The sequence below is a fragment of the Rhamphochromis longiceps genome, unplaced genomic scaffold (genome assembly GCF_057381845.1).
Source record: "Rhamphochromis longiceps isolate RC_006_pf unplaced genomic scaffold, R_longiceps_female_GT1.1 unmapped_scaffold_4, whole genome shotgun sequence".
Taxonomy (NCBI): Eukaryota; Metazoa; Chordata; class Actinopteri; order Cichliformes; family Cichlidae; genus Rhamphochromis; species Rhamphochromis longiceps.
The window spans coordinates 2,620,291-2,641,959 of record NW_028187224.1 but is presented as its reverse complement, the minus strand read 5'-3'; the positions used below and the strand labels follow the sequence as shown (position 1 = coordinate 2,641,959).

General features: G+C 42.3%; 3 protein-coding genes across 3 annotated transcripts in view; 1 reads left to right on the top strand and 2 right to left on the bottom strand.

Annotated features, from left to right (window-relative positions):
- Positions 1 to 20,064, bottom strand: part of LOC146640685 (protein NLRC3-like) — a 24,083-nt gene extending 4,019 nt beyond the window's left edge. The window contains exons 1-5 of the mRNA XM_085400065.1: positions 20,016 to 20,064; positions 14,378 to 14,692; positions 9,193 to 10,981; positions 8,106 to 8,279; positions 7,667 to 7,834 (exon numbers count right to left, since the gene is read on the bottom strand). Of these exons, the coding sequence (XP_085256191.1) occupies positions 7,667 to 7,834; positions 8,106 to 8,279; positions 9,193 to 10,981; positions 14,378 to 14,692; positions 20,016 to 20,064 (2,495 nt within the window). The remainder of the gene's footprint in view (positions 1 to 7,666; positions 7,835 to 8,105; positions 8,280 to 9,192; positions 10,982 to 14,377; positions 14,693 to 20,015) is intronic.
- Positions 1 to 21,669, bottom strand: part of LOC146640684 (protein NLRC3-like) — a 151,635-nt gene that overhangs the window by 126,710 nt on the left and 3,256 nt on the right. The window lies entirely within an intron of this gene.
- Positions 10,992 to 12,210, top strand: LOC146640686 (uncharacterized). The gene has a single exon (XM_085400066.1). The coding sequence runs from the start codon at positions 11,575 to 11,577 to the stop codon at positions 12,208 to 12,210; it is 636 nt and encodes a 211-aa protein (XP_085256192.1). The 5' UTR covers positions 10,992 to 11,574.

The window sequence follows — 21,669 nt, the reverse complement described above, 5'->3', positions numbered from 1 at the left end:
ACGTTGGCTCAGCAGGGGAAATGTATTAAAGAGACTTTTTGAGTTGAGAGCAGAAGTGAAGCCTTCATGGAGAAGGATGGAGTTAGTGTTCCTGTGCTAACTGATCCCAAATGGCTCATGGACTCAGCTTTTCTTGTTGATATGACACATGAGCTTAATGTACTGAACAAGACGTTACAAGGCCAGGGGCAACTTGTCAGTGCTGCCTATGACAACGTGAGAGCATTCTCCACAAAACTGGCGCTCTGGAAAGCTCAGCTCTCTCAGACAAACCTTTGCCATTTCCCAGCATGCAAGGCACTCGTGGATGCAGGCACACCATTCAGTGCTGACGAGTATGTTGATGTCATTTTGAGGCTACAGGAGGAATTTGATCACAGATTTGCTGACTTCAAGACACACAGAGCCACCTTTCACATTTTTGCGGACCCCTTCTCCTTTGATGTGCAAGATGCCCCTTCTGTGCTTCAAATGGAGCTCATTGAGCTGCAGTGCAACTCTGAACTCAAAGCAACGTTCAGGGAGGTGAGTGGAAAAGCAGACAAGCTTGGACAATTTTTGAGAGAATTGAGCCCTAGTTTCCCTCGGCTTTCCCGAATGTTCAAGTGGACTTTTTGGTAGCACATACTTGTGCCAAAAGCTCTTCTCCACTTTGAACTTCAATAAGTCCAAGTACAGGTCCAGACTTACGGATGATCATCTTCAAGACATACTGAGGGTCGCGACTGCTTCCTCCCTCAGGCCAAATCTGGCTCGGCTATGCGAGAGGAAACGCTGCCAGGTCTCTAGCAGCAAGGAGTAGGCAAGAGAAGCCATGTTCAGAAGAACAGTTCATTTTCTACAGTGTTCCATTCATGTTCAGAAGAAGGTTATAGAACTGTTAATACAGACATTTCAATCTAAATACAGCAGATATAGAAGACTGAAAGAAACACACAAGTTCACTGACTAAAAATATCTTATTATTGTTTTATTTATGTATTACAGATTGATTTATTTTCTTATTAATTCTTAATTTGTTTATTTATTTTTCATATTTTGTGTTAAAAAATAAAAATAAAGAGATTTGAGAAGATTGGAATTTTTTAACCATGCCTTTCTTATGGAAAACCTAATGCGGCCCAGCCTCACCCAGACTCTGCCTGCAGCGGCCCCCAGCTAAATTGAGTTTGAGACCCCTGTCCTACACCATAAATCAGTAAGAGAGGGTACGACCTCTCTCATGGCCCCAAGTGGTGTGTGCATGCCAGAGCACTCTGGAAGGCACACAGAGTCTTTACAGACTACTAAGGATCAAACCTCTATCATCATGCAATCGATTATACAACTCTAAGCATATATGAGTAAATATTTCTAAGCATAAATGACAATCAACAATATAAACCTTACAGCTGGTTTTAATAACAGAATTTATTTGTTTCTCAAACGAGAAAGAGCTATCGAGAAACACTCCTAAATCTTTAGTTCTGAACTTTTCCAGTGGGCCAAGGTCAACATTATCTGCTAATGCTAAATAGGCTGCCGTTATTAACTAATGCTAATTTGATGTGAATTAGCATTATGCACTAATGCTAACACTTTTTAACAATGTGAGTAGCTAATGCTAACACTATTTCCCTTAACTTTATAACATTGTGAACGGCTAATGCTAACACTCTTTTCCCTAGCATTACAACATCTGAGCTGCTAATGCTAAGTAGGCTGCCATTAGCACCTACGTCTATCCATCCATCCATCCATTCGCTTCCGCTTATCCTTTTCAGGGTCGCGGGGGGCGCTGGAGCCTATCCCAGCTGTCATAGGGCGAAAGGCGGGGTACACCCTGGACAGGTCGCCAGTCTGTCGCAGGGCTAACACACAGGGACAGACAACCATTCACACTCACATTCACTCGCACATTCACACCTAGTGGCAATTTGGATTATCCAATTAACCTATCCCCACAAGCTGCATGTCTTTGGACGGTGGGAGGAAGCCGGAGTACCCGGAGGGAACCCACGCAAACACGGGGAGAACATGCAAACTCCACACAGAAAGACCCCGGCCTGATGGTGGAATTGAACTCAGGACCTTCTTGCTGTGCGGCAACAGTGCTAACCATCGTGCCACCGTGCTGCCCACCTACGTCTAATTTAAGGCAAATACGCATTAGAATCTAATGCTCATATCGTTTTCCTTTGCTTTATAGCAATGTGAGCAGCTACTGCTAAATAGCATTAGCTAATAACAGCAGTCTAATTTAATGCAAGTTAGCATCATTTGCATTATAACGATGTGAGGAGTTAATGCTAAGTATGCTGCCATTAGTGGCTAATTCTAATTAGGGGTGAATAATTATTACAAGCTAATGCTAATATCGTTTTCTCTTCCCTTTTAACAATGTGAGCAGCTAGTGCTAGGTAGGCTGAAGCTAGCAGCTAATGCTAAAGCTAAAGATAATTTGATGTGAATTAGCATTACATTAGTGAGGAGTTAATGCTAAGTAGACTGCCATTAGCAGGTAATGCTAATTTAAGGTTAATAGACCGACACTGCAGACCGACTCTCTGAGTCGGTCTGCAGTGTCTTATTTCTCTTACTTGTGAACAAATGTCTTAACCCCTGACAGCATCTAATGCTAATACCATATTTTCTTGCTTTAACCCTTTAAAACTGGTCAGAGTGGGCACACTCCGTTTTGCGCAACTATTTTTAAATCCCGGTAGCACTGTAACCACGTGAGCTAGCGCAATAATTTTTTTTGCATATGAAACCTGAGGAGTTGTATTTACATCTTATGCCATCAGCTTGTCCTAGGTTACAGTTTCCTTCCACATATGCTTAGGACTCATATTGCTCTGCTGGAAATAGTTTATTTTGATGCATATGCTGTTATTTTGCAAATTTGCAGTATAATATTTATTTTCGTTTTTCCTGCAGTATATAAAAATTGGTGTATTTCAAAAATAAAACTATGAAGGCACTCAAAATAAATTTCCTGAGGTGGGAAACTATTTTGTGCAACTTTTTTGTATTTACAGTTTTGAGGGATAAGCCTCTTAAATTTCTCTAACTAGAAATATATGTTAAAAAAACAAAAACGATTTTCAATTTTTTTGTAGTTTATTGCACTTTATTGCAATTTATGTAATTACTATGCACTTAATACATACATATTATTAAAATTTAGGCTGTAATGGTTGTATTGATGTATAGCAACTTGAAATGCTCCCAAAAATGGCGCTACAGCATGTAAAAATATAATATAAGCTCTGGCGGACTTGGTTCTATGGTAGGTCTTAAAGGGTTAAATCAATATCAGTAGCTAATCTGATTGCTCTGTCTGACGTCAGGTGAAGTCATTTTTATGCATTTAAGAGCTGTGTTGAATTCAACATTACAAACTGAACATTAGAACTATCCTCTTCTCCAGGATTTTCCTGATTTAACATTTCAATATGACATTTCCAGCGCTTTGTTTTCTCTGCTCACAGACAAAACAGATACACGCATGTATATACAGCCCACGTCCAGCTCTGCATGCACTCCTGCTCCATTTCTATAGAGAATAAACAACGTAACACAATCATTCTCCATTGTTTTCAACTCAACCAGCTGCATTTAATGAAGGAGTTTGAATTTACTTTACAACAGCTGCTGTTGTTTCCTGTCTGCATTCATGTTCTTAACTGTACTCCACACATTCTGAACTGGTGTACCGTAATTGTCGGGCTATAAGCCGCTACTTTTTGCACAAGCTTTGAGCCCTGCGGCTTTTAGTCAGGTGCGGCTTTTCTATGGATTGTCCATGAGCGGATTTGTTTTGTTTGTTCCGCTGTTGTACGGCACTACGTTGCCTGGCGTAAGGATCGGGGTTCAAGAGTGGTATGTTGGTCACATGTCCATCCGTCAGGCAACGTAGTGCAGTACGAGGTAGCGCGAAAAACAAACTTCAAAGTAGCGCTACCCGTTCAGCTGGAGGCCTGGATGATGAGCGGCGATAAACTTGCAAAAAGCAAGTTATGCCCAACTCCACCATTGGATTCTGACAGCGTGGAAAAGTGTGAAAACATCCACGATCACCAACAGATTTCGAAGGGCTGAATGCTGCATGATGGAGAGGAGGACACCGCCACGGCCCTTCTGAGGGTGTTCGACTCTGACACTGACAACGAGGATTTCTTTGGTTTTGAAAGTGACAACGAAAGAAAGAAGCTGAGAGTGGATGACGAAGCCACCCTGAGCCTGTTTGTTTCCGACACTGGAGAAGAGGACTTTGGTGGTTTTAGTGCGCAGGAAGATGGTGGTGAATGACTGACTTTTCTTCTTGTTAAAGCCGTGTCGCTGCACCTGAGCCTAAAAGGTAGTCCGAATCTATTGTTCTGGTGTGCTGTAGGTTACTGTTATGTACTACATTTGTTACTCATTTATGAAGCACAGTACATGTTTTGTACTTGTAATTACCGCTACTTGTACATATAACTAAAAAGTTATGCAAATATGTACCCATAACTTGTTTTTCAAAATATTAATAAAAGGGGTGTGTCTCCAAACAGCCATCTCTTTCCTGACAATTCGCTTTGTGCATATTCTCTTACATATGATAAGTCAACATTGAAACACCTGCGGCTTTTAGTCAGGTGCGGCTAATGTATGTACAAAACCGGATTTTCCCCTGATTTTAGCTTGTGCGGCTAATATTCAGGTGCGCTCTGTAGTCTGGGAAATACGGTAGTTCTTCCTAAAGTACTGCAGTATTCCTGCCAGTACATCCTTTTAGTTTTCCTAACTGTTTCCTCTGATGCTCGTTGCTATTCTTTCCTCAATGCAAATTCATGCTAAGCTCCTTCATATCCATCCCTGTTTCTAAACCTGTAATAATTGCTTTAATGTGTCTTTGGCCTAATTATGAGTCTGTCCATATGTTTGTAGTTCCCCACTTGCTTTGGTTTCTTAGCTCTGATTCTCTCAAATTTATCCTTGAAATCATTTACTGGCATCTCTCCCTCTCACTCCCACTATCCCCAGAACACCAGAGTATTCATCTCCTGGTTTATCCTATGGCCTCTTTGCATTTTCTCCAATCATCCCTGTTTCTAGAGTCTCACCCCATCTGCAGGCAGTCCAAGAGAAACTGCCTCTGCCATTTTCTTCTTCTTAATCTTTGATTTTTCTCTTCACTTTCTCCATTGGGTCTTCTTAGACGCACTTTCCAGAAAGCAGCAACATTTTTTGTGCCCCATTTTTCAAATTGTGCATCTTACTTCAGCTTAATGTGTTTCCTGTTTTGTTTTTACACAGGTCATGTAAAAGAAATCCTACCAGAGACTCGACAAAGCTGAACTGAAAGACAGCACAGGCAATAAATCAGAGCAGCACAGAACTTAAGCTCATGGTCCATAGAAGCTGGGCTCTACAGGTGTACCAGGACAAGCTTAGTGTAAGTCCCTCGAAAAAGTTTCACTTGTGCTGTTTCGGTGTAAATTACTGGTTTTTTGAACAATTTCATCAGCTGAACCATAAATACTCCAAAACAATTTCTTTGTGACTCAGTGTGATTTTTCATTTTGTAATACCGTATTTTCACGACCATAAGGCGCACTTAAAAGTCTTAGATTTTCTTCAAAAAGTACGGCGCGCCCTATAGCGCAGTGCGCCCTGTGTGTTGTAAGGAGGACGTAGTAGAGAACACCATGAGAACGCTAAAGGGTGAAGTGTGGGCGCAACCCTGAAAATGGCAACGAGACACGCTTATGAAGCACAGTTTAAACTGAAGGCCATCAGCTACGCGGAGGAACATGGAAATCGAGCAGCGGCGAGAGAATTTAAGATTAACGAATCGATGGTTCGCAAATGGAGGAAGCTGGAAAACAAGCTCCGGCAGGTCAAGAAAACGCAGCTGAGTTTCCGCGGACATAAGGCGAGGTGGCCCGAGTTGGAGGAAAGACTCGAGCGGTGGATCATCGAGCAAAGAACGAGCGGGAGAAGCGTTTCGACGGTCACCATTCGGCTAAAAGCAGTTTCACTTTCACTTTTTATGAAACGGTGCCATTTTTCCATCCGGACCAGGACTACGGTAGCGCAGCAACTTCCAGCGGATTATAAGGAAAAGCTGGCCATCTTCCGCTCCTACTGCAGCAAACACATCGGCGACAAAAACATCCAGCCCAGCCACATCACAAACATGGACGAGGTGCCGCTCACTTTTGACATCCCGGTGAGTCACACTGTGGAGAAGAAGGGGACCAGCACGGTAGCGATACGCACAACGGGGCACGAAAAGTCTTCTTTTACTGTTGTGCTTGACTGCCATGCTAATGGACAGAAACTGCCGCCTATGGTGATTTTTAAGTGAAAGACTTTGCCTAAAGAGAAGTTTCCAGCAGGAATCATCATTAAGGCAAATGAAAAGGGCTGGATGGATGAGGAAATGATGAAAGACTGGCTGAGGGAGGTGTATGTAAGGAGACCAGGTGGTTTTTTTCCACGCATCACCATCGCTCTTAATCTGTGACTCTATGCGTGCCCACCTCACAGCCGATGTGAAAAAACTAGTGAAACAAATGAACTGTGAGCTTGCTGTCATTCCGGGAGGCCTGACAAAGGAACTCCAACCGCTGGACATCGGTGTGAACCGCCCGTTCAAAGTAAGGCTGCGAGCGGCCTGGGAGCGATGGATGACCGGTGGAGACCACAGTTTCACCAAGAGTGGAAGGCAGCGCCGGGCGAGTTACGCCACAATTTGCCAATGGATTGTAGATGCTTGGGCTAACATGTCTGCTGGCACTGTTGTTCGAGCTTTCGCAAAAGCCGGCATCATTTCCGAGGAGCCGCACGGCACGGAAAGTGACTCTGACAGTGAAGAAAGTGAACCTGGCATGTTTGATGGAGATTTAGCGCAGCTGTTCAATTCAGACACAGAGGATGAGGACTTCGATGGGTTTGATTGATGATAAAAATGTGAGTACCAAACTTAGTTTTGCTCCTGCTTTATTGTTAAATATGCACACTTGTATGCTTGTGTGTTGTTGATGATGACGATTACTGGTAATAAAAATGTGAGTAAGGTACCGAACTCAGGTTTGCTCCCGCTTTATTTTTAAATACGCATACGGTACTTGTATGCGCCCTATGGTCCAGTGCGCCTTATGTGTGTGTTAAATACAGTAAGGGCACACATAACTGAGACTGCGCCTTTTAGCACAGTGCGCCTTATGGTCGTGAAAATACGGTATTAGCATGTCAAACTCTACATTCTCTACACAGATGAGAAATGAAGTGTATTTAATAATAAAAGTTATCTCTCAGAGACAAAGTTAGTGTCTCATTCAGGTCTGTATCTGAGTAGCCTCAGACACATGCAGTGCTCATATTTTCTGTTTTGTGTGTCACTCAGACCTCTTCCTGACAGGGGCAGCAATTTCATTTAAAGTCCCATTCACTGATACAGGCTGCTGGAGCTCCAACCAGGAGGGTACACACATGATCCAGGGAAAAAAATTATATATGGTCTCTTAGATAAATATTAAGAGGTCCTGTGTTTTACTAAAAAATCAAAGTAGTAAAACACAGGACCTTTGGGTTAGATATAAGGTGATTTGACAAATCATGTCTGTTGTAAATGAGTAAGCCATTTATCGACCTGACTCAGGTTTTAAATCATCATCAGAAAAGACTGAATCCTGACCTGAGAATTGTACACTTTGGACTCTCCACTGCAGAAAATAGAAGCTTCAGTCCTGAATCCTGCAGGTTGTTGTTACCCAGATCCAGCTCTGTCAGACGGGAGGACTGGGAGCTCAGGACTGAGGACAGAGCTTCACAGCTTCTGTCTGACAGGTTACAGCCACTCAGTCTGAAGAAAGGATGACAAGAAGACATGAAACACTTGTGTTAAAGTATTCATGGTGCCATGAGGAGCTACTACATTTACAATATTTCAACACTGTTTCAGGACATGCTGGAATCCTTATTGCCTCATGTTACAAAAGACAAATGTGGCAGTTTACTGTGACTTGCATGGATTCATTAAAAAAACAAAACATAAACACTGTTAATTTTTTCCAAATGAAATTGATTAAATGATGTTAATTGATGAAAAAAAAATCGATATTGCTTGATCTGACCTCAGCGTTTCCAGTTTGCAGTATTGACTCTTCATCCCAGCAGACAGAAGCTTCACTCCTGAATCCTGCAGGTTGTTGTTACCCAGGTCCAGCTCTGTCAGATGGGAGGACTGGGAGCTCAGGACTGAGGACAGAGCTTCACAGCTTCTGTCTGACAGGTTACAGCCACTCAGTCTGAAATCAAGGTGGAAGGGAGACAAGATCAACCAAACAAATCAGAGCTTTATTGCTTTTTTATTGTTTTTAAGCAGAAATCAGTGAGGTGCTGGTAGATTCTGTTCTTTTGGTTTATTACCCAACAACACACACATACACTAATATTTGTGACTTTTGTAATAGTAGCATTTACAATGCAAAGCAACAGCGATCACAGATTGAAGGGGCCTGAATAAAACTACAATGCAGTGATTTTTAAGATGACCCGTTCTTCCAATTTCCAACAACAGATTTCTCCAACCTTACAGTTAAAAATAATTCTTTATCTCATACTGAATCTTGGTTCACCTCCCCCCAGTTTATTAAAATGGAGTGGTACTGAAGTTGCTGTAAGTGATGTGTGATGCCACTGATTTCCTTTCTGATCCAATACAAAGTAAAATTCAGGCTGGTATCTGCGATACTGATGAAAACTATTCCTTCAGAATCAATACAAGACATCATAAGAAAATATGATGTTTTGTATAACATAAAAAGCCTGAATTTTAAAATATTCAGTTAATAATCAAAAACAGATGTGACTGAAAATAATAAAACTGAGAAACATTTTATGGCCATTCGATCCTTTTACAACCATTGCAAGAGCTTGGTTGGCATAGCCGGCAATACGTTGGATAGTAATAAGTCCGGTGGGTGATGGGCTCCACCAGGGCTGCCCTTTGTCACCGATTCTGTTCATAAATTTTATGTTTAAAGGCTGTATCAAAAGTTCATTCAAGTTACAATATTGTGGTCAAAAGTTCTCCTTTTTTCTTTTATACTATACAACTACGCTGTCTCATGGTTTTAGGACATGGATCTGTCATGGAAGAAATCTATGACCAATTTTAATTAACATTTTAAAAATAAACATGATCACAGATTTACTCACAGAGCCTTGTTGGAGGCTTTGACCACTGGCAGCAGCCTCAGAAGAGCCTCCTCTGAAGCAGAGTATTTCTTCAGGTCAAACACATCCAGATCTTCTTCTGATGACAGTAAGATGAAGACCAGAGCTGACCACTGAGCAGGAGACAGTTTACCTGTGGAGAGACTTCCTGATCTCAGGGACTGTTGGATCTCCTCCACTAGAGAACGATCATCCAGTTCATTCAGACAGTGGATCAGATTGATGCTTTTCTCTGCAGACAGATTCTCACTGAGCTTCTTCTTGATGTACTGGACTGTTTCCTGATTGGTCTGTGAGCTACTTCCTGTCTGTGTCAGCAGACCTCGTAGGAGAGTCTGATTGGTCTGCAGTGAAAGACCCAGGAGGAAGCGGAGGAACAAGTCCAGGTGTCCATTTGGACTCTGTAAGGCCTTGTTCACAGCACTCTGGTGGAGAGATTGAAGTTTTAGTTTGTTAAATAGTTTAGACCATGTAGAGATTCTCTGTTGTTGTTCCAGCAGATTGCGTCCAGAGTTGATGAAGGTCAGATGGACATGAAGAGCAGCCAGAAACTCCTGAACACTCAGATGGATGAAGCAGAACACCTTGTCCTGGTACAGTCCACTTTCCTCTTTAAAGATCTGTGTGAACACTCCTGAGTACACTGAGGCTGCTCTGATATCAATGCCACACTCTGTCACGTCTGATTCATAGAAGATCAGGTTTCCTTTCTGCAGCTGATCAAAAGCCAGTTTTCCCAGAGACTCAATCATCTTCTTGCTCTCTGGGCTCCAGTGTGGATCTGTTGCAGGTCCTCCATCATACTTGACCTTCTTCACTTTGGCCTGAACCACCAGGAAGTGGATGTACATTTCAGTCAGGGTCTTGGGCAGTTGTCCTCCCTCTCTGGTTTCCAGGACACGCTCCAGAACTGTAGTAGTGATCCAGCAGAAGACTGGGATGTGGCACATGATGTGGAGGCTTCGAGATGTCTTGATGTGGGAGATGATCCTGCTGGCCTGCTCCTTCTCTCTGAATCGGTTCCTAAAGTACTCCTCCTTCTGTGGGTCAGTGAACCCTCTGACCTCTGTCACCCTGTGAACATACTCAGGGGGGATCTGGTCTGCTGCTGCAGGTCGTGTGGTTATCCAGACGTGAGCAGAGGGAAGAAGCGTCCCCCTGATCAGGCTTGTGAGAAGTACATCAACTGTGGTGGGCATCGTAACATCAGTCACAGTTTTGTGGAAGTCCAGAGGAAGTCGACACTCATCCAGACCATCAAAGATGAACACAACCTGGAAGTCTTCAAAGCTGCAGATTCCTGCTTCTTTGGTTTCAGTAAAGAAGTGATGAACAAGTCCCACCAAGCTGAACTTTTCCTGTTTCAGCACATTCAGCTCTCTGAAAGTGAATGGAAATATGAACTGGATGTCCTGGTTGGCTTTGTCTTCAGCCCAGTCCAGGCTGTATTTCTGTGTTAAGACTGTTTTCCCAATGCCAGCCACTCCCTTTGTCAGCACTGATCTGATTGGTTCATCTCTTCCAGGTGTGTCTTTAAAGATGTCTTCTTGTCTGATGGTTGTTTCTGGTCTGTCTGGTTTCCTGGATGCTGTTTCAATCTGTCTGACCTCATGTTCATCATTGACCTCTGCAGTCGCTCCCTCTGTGATGTAGAGCTCTGTGTAGATCTGATTCAGAAGGGTTGGGTTTCCTGCTTTAGCGATGCCCTCAAACACACGCTGGAACTTCTTCAGCTTAGACTTAAGTTTAGGCTGACACTTCTGAAGAGCATCTGAATCAAAAAAAGGAAAAAAGAAGGAAAAGTACAAATCTGGTCTGAAGGAGCTATCTGACGTACTTTGTCCTTTGTTGAGCCTATCATACGTTTTAGTTTTTAATATACTTATTCTACCAGAAAACCAGAAAAAAGGGGCTACAGGAATTCCTAAATGTAATTCCTGAAAACAGCCACATTAAATGTTTTGAACCTACACATCTGTATTGCTTTGCAGCTTTTCATATGTACCTGATGCCAACATGTGCAGGCTAAACAGGTTTCTGCTTTCTGTGCCTCTTCTCCAAACTTTGTCACCAAAAATAACAACACTGCTATGTTATTTAAATAAGCATCTGAGAGAGATTCAGTAATTCACATTTAATTCTTGTCGTAAATTACAATGGCGAAAGATAATGTAAACCCTTTCTGGCCACACTAAACATGTTCCTTCTCGTTTGGCTCTTGGCGAAGGCAGTCGCACTTTTCTCCTCTTCTCCTTCCCCTTATCTTCCCTGCTTAGCCTCTTGTGTCTTTGTCTTGTCTCATGTGTATTTCACTTCCCTGGAACACTCTCTCACAGTCTGTGTCTAAAAACCTAAAAGAGAATTATGGATTTGATCAACTGGTCTCTGAATGCTATTGACACCCTTTTCTCAACGAGTTGTCTGGGCTCGGGAGAGCCCGAGTGCCCTGGAGGGACTTTCCCTGCCGGATACACGATGGACGAGTGGCAGACATGGAGGATCGTGTGCCTGGCGGGACTGTCGATCGAGGACGCTGAAGATATGTACCTATTCGGAACCATGATAACAGGGTTCTTGCTGATCGGAGCTGGCTTGGCCCTGGTTTATCGGAGAATTAAGAAAGCGGAACCGGCTGTTCAAACCCCCACAAGGCTGCCCGCTGGGATTGAAAGGATGGGACGAGGTGCGGCTTCTCAGAAAGGGCTCAGTGAATGCAGCATGGTTAAGAGCTTGGAGGCGCTAACAGCTGCAGTGAAGGCTCAGAATAACACCTCTGAGTGTATATTGGATTACATCAAGGAAGAATCCACTCGGAACAACACCTTGGGGCGGAAGCTGGATTACATCGCGGATCAGTTGGCTGCGGTCGTGAAGTCTCAGAATCTGCTCTGTGAGCAAAAGCCTGAAAAGACCACAGAATTGAAGGTAAATAACATAATTGAGAGGCTCGCAGCTATCCAGCGGGAGATCGACACCGACACTGGTCTCTCAGAGTGTTAAAAACAGCTTGAAATTCTCATGAGTTGTTTGTAAAAGAAAAATCACAAATCATATAATGCGGCTACCCCTTCGGCGCCAGCTGTGGGCTCAAGGCCTGAGCTGAACAAAAACACCCTGATAACGACTGTGTTGAGTCTGTTCCTTCCCATTCCACGCAAGGCCACCTGGGTTGGCTGGTAGACTGTTTACTTAGCCTGATAGGGCGGAGGACACTGTCTCAGCTGAACTATGGACACGCACACACATACATTTACACTGATAAGCACTCACACATCCCCCCTCCCCTTCCAATGCCTTCGATGCTTGTTGCCTCCTGGGAACACGAGGCGGGTCTGGGCCCACGCTGGAGAGTCGGCGCAGTGGCAGGATGGCTGCTGTGTTGCCTGGGATTACTCCTTATCCCCTAACCAACCTTGTTATTGGTCACGTGCTCTATAATGTTGTACTGTGGACATTTATGTGCTTTCTGTGCAGAGGAGTTTTTTTGTTTCCTGTTCTCATGCTGTCCTCTATAGCCCAGCATGAGCAGAGGTCTCTTTTTTCCCCTTGTACTTTCCCATTGTAGTGTAGATTTCAGTGTTTTTTCTATAATGCAACGTTCTCTGACTTGTATCCCCATGTGATGTCTGTGTTGTGTGTGTATGGTCGGGGGGCGGGTTCATTCCACTGCAGGGCAACCTGACACTGCAGGTGATGAATAAAATTTGAACTTGAACTTAGGGCTGCTCAATTAATCGAATTTTAATCACGATTACGATCTGGGCTTTCAACGATCATTAAAAATGACTGAGCCGATTATTAGCCCCTCCCTCATTTATCCGCGACACCTTAAAGGCCGGTCCGTGAAAATATTGTCGGGCATAAACCGTCCGTGGCGCAAAAAAGGTTGGAGACCGCTGATTAAGAGGACCCGAGGGAAGCTCGGAAAGCTAAGCAGAAGTTATTTGGAGAGTGACTGCCGTTGGTTGAAAAGAGAGTTTAAAAACAAACTTCAGTGGTGTTGCACACTATTTTATATTATTTTTTTAAAGTCATTGTTAACCCTTTAAAGCCGGTCAGAGCTGCACGCTCCGTTTTGTGTAACTATTGTTAAATCCCTGTAGAACCTGAACCGTGTAAGCTAGCGCAATAATTTGTTTTGCATATGAAACCGGAGGAGTTGTACTTACATCTGATGCCATCAGCTTGTCCTCGGTCACGGTTTCGTTCCACATATAGCTTTGCAAAAATTGCATAAAAAGCGCTTGCAGGAACAAAAACATAATATTCCAGAAACACGCTTTGCCGTTCCTATCAGCTGTTCGTAACACTTCCCACAGTGAAATGATGCACATGCTGTTTTCTTTGCAAATTTGCATCATAGGATTGTTTTTTGTTTTTCCTGCAGTATATAAAAATTGCTGTATCTCCAAAATAAAACTATGAAGACACTCAAAATAAATTTCCTGTGGTGGGAAACTATTTTTTGCAACTTTATTGTATTTAAAGTTTTGAGGGATAAGCCAAGTAGAAATATATGTAAACAAAACAAAAGCGATTTTCAATTTTTTTTGTAGTTTATTGCACTTTTTTGCAATTTATGTAATTACTATGGACTTAATGCATACATATTATTAAAATATGGGCTATAACAGTTGTATTGATGTATAGCAACTTGAAATGCTCCCACAAATGGCACTACAGCATGTAAAAAAAAATATATATATATAAGCTCTGGTGGACTTGGTTCTATAGTAGGTCTTAAAGGGTTAAATAAATATCGTCAAATAATCGTGATCTCAATTTCAGTGAAAATAATCGTGATTATCATTTTTGCCATAATCGAGCAGCCCTACTTGAACTTGATTATATAAAAATGTGGCATTTAAGTCAAATGACTCATGCTTTTCTTCTTTAAGGCAATCAGTTTGCATGGTTTTTAAAAGTAAAGAACACTTGTGTTTAATTAAATACAGCTCACATTAGATCTAAGTAGTTTCACAGGTTTATGATGTCCATGTAGTTTAGAAAATACATTTGCAGGCATGTAACAAATCCAAACATTCGTCGTAGAATGACGTTCTTGCCCTCTCCTTTTTCTTACAGTGAATTCTGAGGTTTCACTTTCACATCTCAACAAACTGCAAGGTGACCATTTTTATTCATGGTATATGATACATGACCTCACCTTGTTGAGCAGATGGATCAGAGTTCAAACGCAGCTGAGAGAAAAGAGAAGGATCTTTGATCTGAAGATGTTTGATTGTTATCTTGCATGCTTTGTCTCCTTTTTTCCTCACTGTGTCGATCAAGCTGCGTGCCTTATCTGCTCTGGCTGGGTTCTTCTCCAGTATCGATTCTTTCTCCAACTCATTTAAGACAGTGTCACATACGAGGGCCTCAAGCAGCTGTGTGAGGATTTCTGCTGTTACCCTCCAGACAAAGGCTGACCGCACCCTGGCAAGCTCCTCTACAGAAACAAGAAAGAGACATAAACATGGTTCTCAGTCGACATCATGTGAAAAATATTCTAACTTTGTTGAATTAACACTTCATCATCTCATCAACAAATACTGAATTTTAGGATGTGTGGGGTTAAAATTATGCCATCTTAAAATGAAACTGAAGAAAATATTGAAACTGAAAAATAATATTGTAACCGATACACAGATGATCTGTATTGCTATACAGACGGGCAGGTATACAGGTATACTATGAACAAATATACATATATAAAGATGAAGCACTGTGAGGTAAACAGATCTACAGAGTGCTATGAAAATATCTACAGTAGTGGAAGCGTAGCTCTCTGAACAGACTATAACAGTGTAGGCACTATAACAGAGACTACACCATGTCAGTGTCCTAAAACTACAGCAGTAACCAACGTGGTGAATGTTGATAATTAAAGGATCATGGTCACTGGGAGGAGGAGTGTAGAAGGGTTAGGTGAGTGTGGATGGAAAGGCTCAGCGGGGACTGAGTTCAGTAGGGTGACAGCTGTGGGGAAGAAGCTGTTCCTAAACCTGCTGGTTTTAGTCTGAAGGCTCCTGTAGCGCCTCCTGGAGGGGAGGAGGAGCTGGAAGAGTTTATTGGCAGTATGAGAGGAGTCCGAGAATGATGCATACTCGGCGTAGACATCTCTTCTTGCGGACATCCTCAATGCCAGGAAGTGGAATCCCTGTGATGTGTTGGGCGCTGCAGTGCCTTGTGGTCAGCAGCAGAGCAGTTCCCACACCAGACTGTGACACAGTTGGTCAGGATGCTCTCTATCACACAGCGGTGGAAGTTGATTCTTCTTCAGTATCCTAAAGAAAAAGAGGCCCTGATGGGCCTTCTTGACCAGGCTGGAGGTGTTAGTTGACCAGGACAGATTCTCAGAGATGTGGATCCCCAAGAACTTGAAGCTGGAGACCCGTCCAAGGATGGAGTTGGATGCATACTAAGGTCTGCAGTCATAGAGGAACGGGCTCAGCACACAGCCCTGTGGAGTGCCAGTGTGAGTGTGACAGTGGTAGAGCTGTTATGGCCTGACCTAACATGCTGAGGTCTGTTGGTCAGAAAGTCCATGAGCCATGATCCAGGTACAGATGGAGTTGTTGAGTCCAAGATCCACACGTTTGGTGATCAGCTTGGAGGGAAGAACTGTACTGAATGCTGAGCTGAAATCAACTAACAGTATTTTTGCATGAGTACTCTTGTTGTCCAGGTGTGAGAGTACACAGTGAAGAGCTGTGGATACAGCATCCTCTGTACTCCATTGATTTGATAGACAAATTGGTGAGGATCCAGTGTGGGGGGCAAGCATGCCCTGTAATGCATCAGGGCCAGCAGCTTTTTGAGCTTTGCTTTGTGTAATGTTATAAATACTTGGATAATCCTCAGAGTCTCTGGACTTTTACTTAGAGATATTATATTCAGTCCTGTGGATAGTTATATACTTAAAAATATATTATCCTCTCTGGTTACTCTGGTATAAATGACTCTGAATCACTTTATGGTAAATAACACACTATTGGCAAAAATAAAAAACTGTGAAAGAATTCCAGATGACAAGTCTGTAGTTCGACATACAAGTGACGACCTTTGACCTTCATCAGTTTTTATTTAATTGTGTCAGAGAAACTCAAACGTGCTCTTCATGCAGCTGAGTACATTCAGTGTTTAAAACGGAAGCTGTGCAGGTCTGAGATCAGCAGCTTTGTGAAACACCAAGCTGAGGTCCTGTTAATGCTGATATATAGTGACACAGTTACATTTCAATTTAATTCAATTTTATTCATATAGCGCCAAATCACAACAACAGTCACCTGAAGGTGCTTTATATTGTACAGTAGATCGTACAATAACAGATACAGAGAAAAACCCAACATTCATATGATACATGGGTGATTAATCCTTTTGACTTTGTTTTTATCCATAAAACAGCTGCAGCTTTCACTACAGCACATGTGGTGCTTTAACCTTTGTACTGTTTGCATCAGTGCATTCTGCAGTTAACATGTGAACATGTTGGATGATCTGTCTGCTGTCACTGGGTGGTGCTGAGGTCTGAATCTGAGGGCAGCTCCTGTAATCACAAAGAGAACAGAACCATCACAAACTGAAATATAAAGTTTATCTCAAATCTGAAATAGAGCTGATCCTTCTGTCCTCACACACCCAGGATCTGAAGTTCTTCTCTTACATTTCTTTAGTTCTTCAGCTCTGCTCACATACGAGCTGTTTATTTCTTAAAGCCGTATACAGTGGGGCAAAAAAGTATTTAGTCAGCCACCAATTGTGCAAGTTCCCCCACTTAAAATGATGACAGAGGTCAGTAATTTGCACCAGAGGTACACTTCAACTGTGAGAGACAGAATGTGAAAAAAAAATCCATGAATCCACATGGTAGGATTTGTAAAGAATTTATTCGTAAATCAGGGTGGAAAATAAGTATTTGGTCAATAACAAAAATACAACTCAATTCTTTGTAACATAACCTTTGTTGGCAATAACAGAGGTCAAACGTTTACTATAGGTCTTTACCAGGTTTGCACACACAGTAGCTGGTATTTTGGCCCATTCCTCCATGCAGATCTTCTCGAGAGCAGTGATGTTTTGGGGCTGTCGCCGAGCAACACGGACTTTCAACTCCCGCCACAGATTTTCTATGGGGTTGAGGTCTGGAGACTGGCTAGGCCACTCCAGGACTTTCAAATGCTTCTTACGGAGCCACTCCTTTGTTGCCCGGGCGGTGTGTTTTGGATCATTGTCATGTTGGAAGACCCAGCCTCGTTTCATCTTCAAAGTTCTCACTGATGGAAGGAGGTTTTGGCTCAAAATCTCACGATACATGGCCCCATTCATTCTGTCCTTAACACGGATCAGTCGTCCTGTCCCCTTGGCAGAAAAACAGCCCCATAGCATGATGTTTCCACCCCCATGCTTCACAGTAGGTATGGTGTTCTTGGGATGCAACTCAGTATTCTTCTTCCTCCAAACACGATGAGTTGAGTTTATACCAAAAAGTTCTACTTTGGTTTCATCTGACCACATGACATTCTCCCAATCCTCTGCTGTATCATCCATGTGCTCTCTGGCAAACTTCAGACGGGCCTGGACATGCACTGGCTTCAGCAGCGGAACACGTCTGGCACTGCGGGATTTGATTCCCTGCCGTTGTAGTGTGTTACTGATGGTGACCTTTGTTACTTTGGTCCCAGCTCTCTGCAGGTCATTCACCAGGTCCCCCCGTGTGGTTCTGGGATCTTTGCTCACCGTTCTCATGATCATTTTGACCCCACGGGATGAGATCTTGCGTGGAGCCCCAGATCGAGGGAGATTATCAGTGGTCTTGTATGTCTTCCATTTTCTGATGATTGCTCCCACAGCTGATTTTTTCACACCAAGCTGCTTGCCTATTGTAGATTCACTCTTCCCAGTCTGGTGCAGGTCTACAATACTTTTCCTGGTGTCCTTCGAAAGCTCTTTGGTCTTGGCCATGGCGGAGTTTGGAGTCTGACTGTTTGAGGCTGTGGACAGGTGTCTTTTATACAGATGATGAGTTCAAACAGGTGCCATTCAAACAGGTAACGAGTGGGGGACAGAAAAGCTTCTTACAGAAGACGTTACAGGTCTGTGAGAGCCAGAGATTTTCCTTGTTTGAGGTGACCAAATACTTATTTTCCACCCTGATTTACGAATAAATTCTTTACAAATCCTACCATGTGAATTCATGGATTTTTTTTTCACATTCTGTCTCTCACAGTTGAAGTGTACCTCTGGTGCAAATTACTGACCTCTGTCATCATTTTAAGTGGGGGAACTTGCACAATCGGTGGCTGACTAAATACTTTTTTGCCCCACTGTATACCAACAGATTTTCCAATATAATGTTAACCTTTGAGTTGTTGGTGCTTTGTGAATGTGAATCTGCATACATGAGCAGACGGAGCAGGTTTCAGTCCTGGTTCAGTCTGCTGCTGCACCGTGGTCACCAACATACAGAGGTATCATAACAAATATTAATGCTTTTTTCCCTCTCAAAGGATGTAAGCTGTACTGCACATGTAACTTTGTGAACTTACCTCAATAAGAATGATTCAGACTGTTTTATTTAACCTGAATATTTGAAACAAACTTAGTAAAAACAATACACAGAGTCAGTGCTAAAAATGTAATCCGAGGAAAAATGAAACACACATTTTAACTTAAGCTGCCAAGCAGAAGTATTTGGTTTGAGTACATAAATATTAGGCTTTGCTATTTAATCTGTAATTGATGATTAATGAGGGGTTACTAAAGTGCAAGCCTTTTTTAAAATATGTGTTAATATCCTTACAGATGTGGCAAAAGAGTGAAAACATGCTGCTGTTTGCACATATTTAATAATCAGCTCTGCACAGGAGCTGCAGCAGAGTGCAGCCTGTTGCTCTTACAGTGTAATACTCATAATAAAAGTACAGTAACTGTGGTTAGTTACTGACTGAGCAGCCCGGTGCGTTTCTGTTCATTTCGTTCACCTGCACGGGTTAGCTAAACAAACTTTACAAAACAAGTTTTGCCGATAGCCGAGTGCCCATCTTAGCTAGCTAGCTAAGGATGTTAGCTACAGATTAGCTTACAAACACCTTTCACTTACCAAAAATATTGTGGCGGCTCTCAGGTCCTTCTGTCAGGCAGACACTGAAGAACACCTGAGTCTGTCAGTTTGAAACAGTCGGTAAACGCTGGACCTCCTCTCAGCGTCCCCGCTCTATGTGCCGTTCAGAGATACGCAAGTTTCTTCATGACTGCGGCTGCTGCAGATATTAGGTCGTCCATGATTTCTACAGTCACTGGTCAGCAATATAATGTGCGCAAACATATGTGGCTCATATATGTGGCTCTGAAGCCCCGCCCCTCAAGCGCACCCTCAGATGCCGAAGCAGTGCCAACTAATTGAAGCTGAAAAAATAACTGTACGTGGAAAAAAAACGATGTAAGTGTGAAAACCACATGAACAGTGAGTTTTTTCTTTAAATTTCTATATTTATGTTTTTTCACTATCATTTCACTTTCAATACATTTGTTTCAGTTTCAATATTTCTTCAGTTTCATTTTAAGGTGGCATCGTTTTAACCTCATATGTGGGTTCAAAGTACAAAAAAGTCCAGTTGTTTCTCTGCCAAACTCCTTAGACTGGAAGTTCTCATGTTATATTAATGTCCCACAGAAAGATTAAGGCAAAGATTAGGACAGGTTACAACTCGTGAATTTTATGTACTTATCACAGTTACAAAAAAAGAATCTGCCTGAAGTCTATACATCCATACGTCTCATCATACAAAGCACTGATCTCCTACCTGCTGATGGAGCTGCTTTGGCTGGCTGTTCTTTAGGTTCTTCCATCATCTTTCTATAAAAACACGAGAAGATGATTTTACCAAAAGAAACAGTGAACACAGTCTGGGTGTCACATCATATGAATTTGTGTCATGGTTTAGTGTACGGGCCACACACACTGAAACTGATCTGTGTGAAAGAACACATCGACGACATGTGAATGTAGTGATAACCTCATCATAATAGAGGTTTTTACTTTTTCACATATTTGTTCAGTATAATGATTAAATAATCTGACAATACAAACCTAAAATACTTTGTTCCCTGTCTGCGACTTTGTGCGTCTCTGCTGTTAGTGCTTACAGGAAGTTTTAAACTTAAAATCCTTCCCCACATATGTGACTGTGGTCTCTGGGGCCATTATCCTGAAACACTGGGGCTCAGCCCTGAAAGCTTTGCTATCTTCACCTGATAACAGCAGCTGTTTAAAGTTATTGAGTTTGACAGGGAAGTGAATGTAAATGTGAGACACTGTGTGCTCACAGCTAAAGGCTGCAGTCAGCTGTGTCAGAGCGTCCAATGATCCTTTAATAAACACTCAGAGCTCCATGTTGATGAAGCTGTCATGTGTGAGCTTGTGAGGCTCCTTTAAACTGGCTCTGCTCTGTCAGATGCTTCACTGTCTCATCAATCTGCTGCACTCTTCATCTCCTCTCTCTCTCTGCTGTCCTGTTTAAAAAAACAAACAAATCAGCGTTAGCCAATCAAACTCTGTGCAGATGCTGCAGCTACAGCTGATATGTCATTCAGCTGTTCATCAATCAGCTTCTGCTGCCGTTTATTCTGCTCTTACTCTGAACACGTGCAGATCTAGGAAGATTTTCTTGGGGTGTCAAAATCAAAGCGTTTGTTTTTTCAAACACACGTGCAGGTGTTTATATCACATATGGTTTAAATGATTCAAATGCAGTAAGTATACATGTTTCATATATCGTCTATAACTGAATTATGTTCTGTAGCCTACATAATGAAACACTTTAGTTGCATAAAACGTGAATTTTGATTTTATGTACTGTATATGTCACAGCATCGCAGTGTGGATGTGGAGAAGAGAGGACCCAAACGCAGGCCTCACAGGTGGTGAAGGCTGGTGTTTATGACAGAATGACAGAGTCTGAGATGGATGACTGACTGGAAGACCAGCTGAACAGAAACGACACATGTGGGACTGACAAAGACACTGAACTGGAGGACACTCAGGACTTACACAGGCTAATGATAATGATCAGGGTTCATATGCCTTTTTCAGGGTCAAATTCAAGCACTTCTTAAGCACTTTCAAGGTCCCTTTTCAAACTTTTCCAGCACATCCCTCCCTCACCGCCAAAAAAAAAATGCATGTTTCAATTCACATCACCTCAGTAAGACCATGTGAAAGTTAAGACAAATCATCCTAGGTGAACTTAAACACCTTTGTTCCCTTTTTGTTAAGAAATAGAAAAACACTCCACACAAAAATACTGCAAAAGGAAACTGTCGCCTTATATAAAGAGTGTATAAACTCAAAATGCACATGTCACTTAAAAATTAAGATGTGAACAAATCAACTTGTTAGATATTCTTCTCCTGTTGAAAAACCCCCCAAAAAGAAATAAATAAGTCTTCTCATCAGAT

Excerpts from the sequence above, each read along its gene's own strand:
- LOC146640686 (XM_085400066.1), top strand. The coding sequence starts at position 11,575 with ATGGATTTGATCAACTGGTCTCTGAATGCTATTGACACCCTTTTCTCA.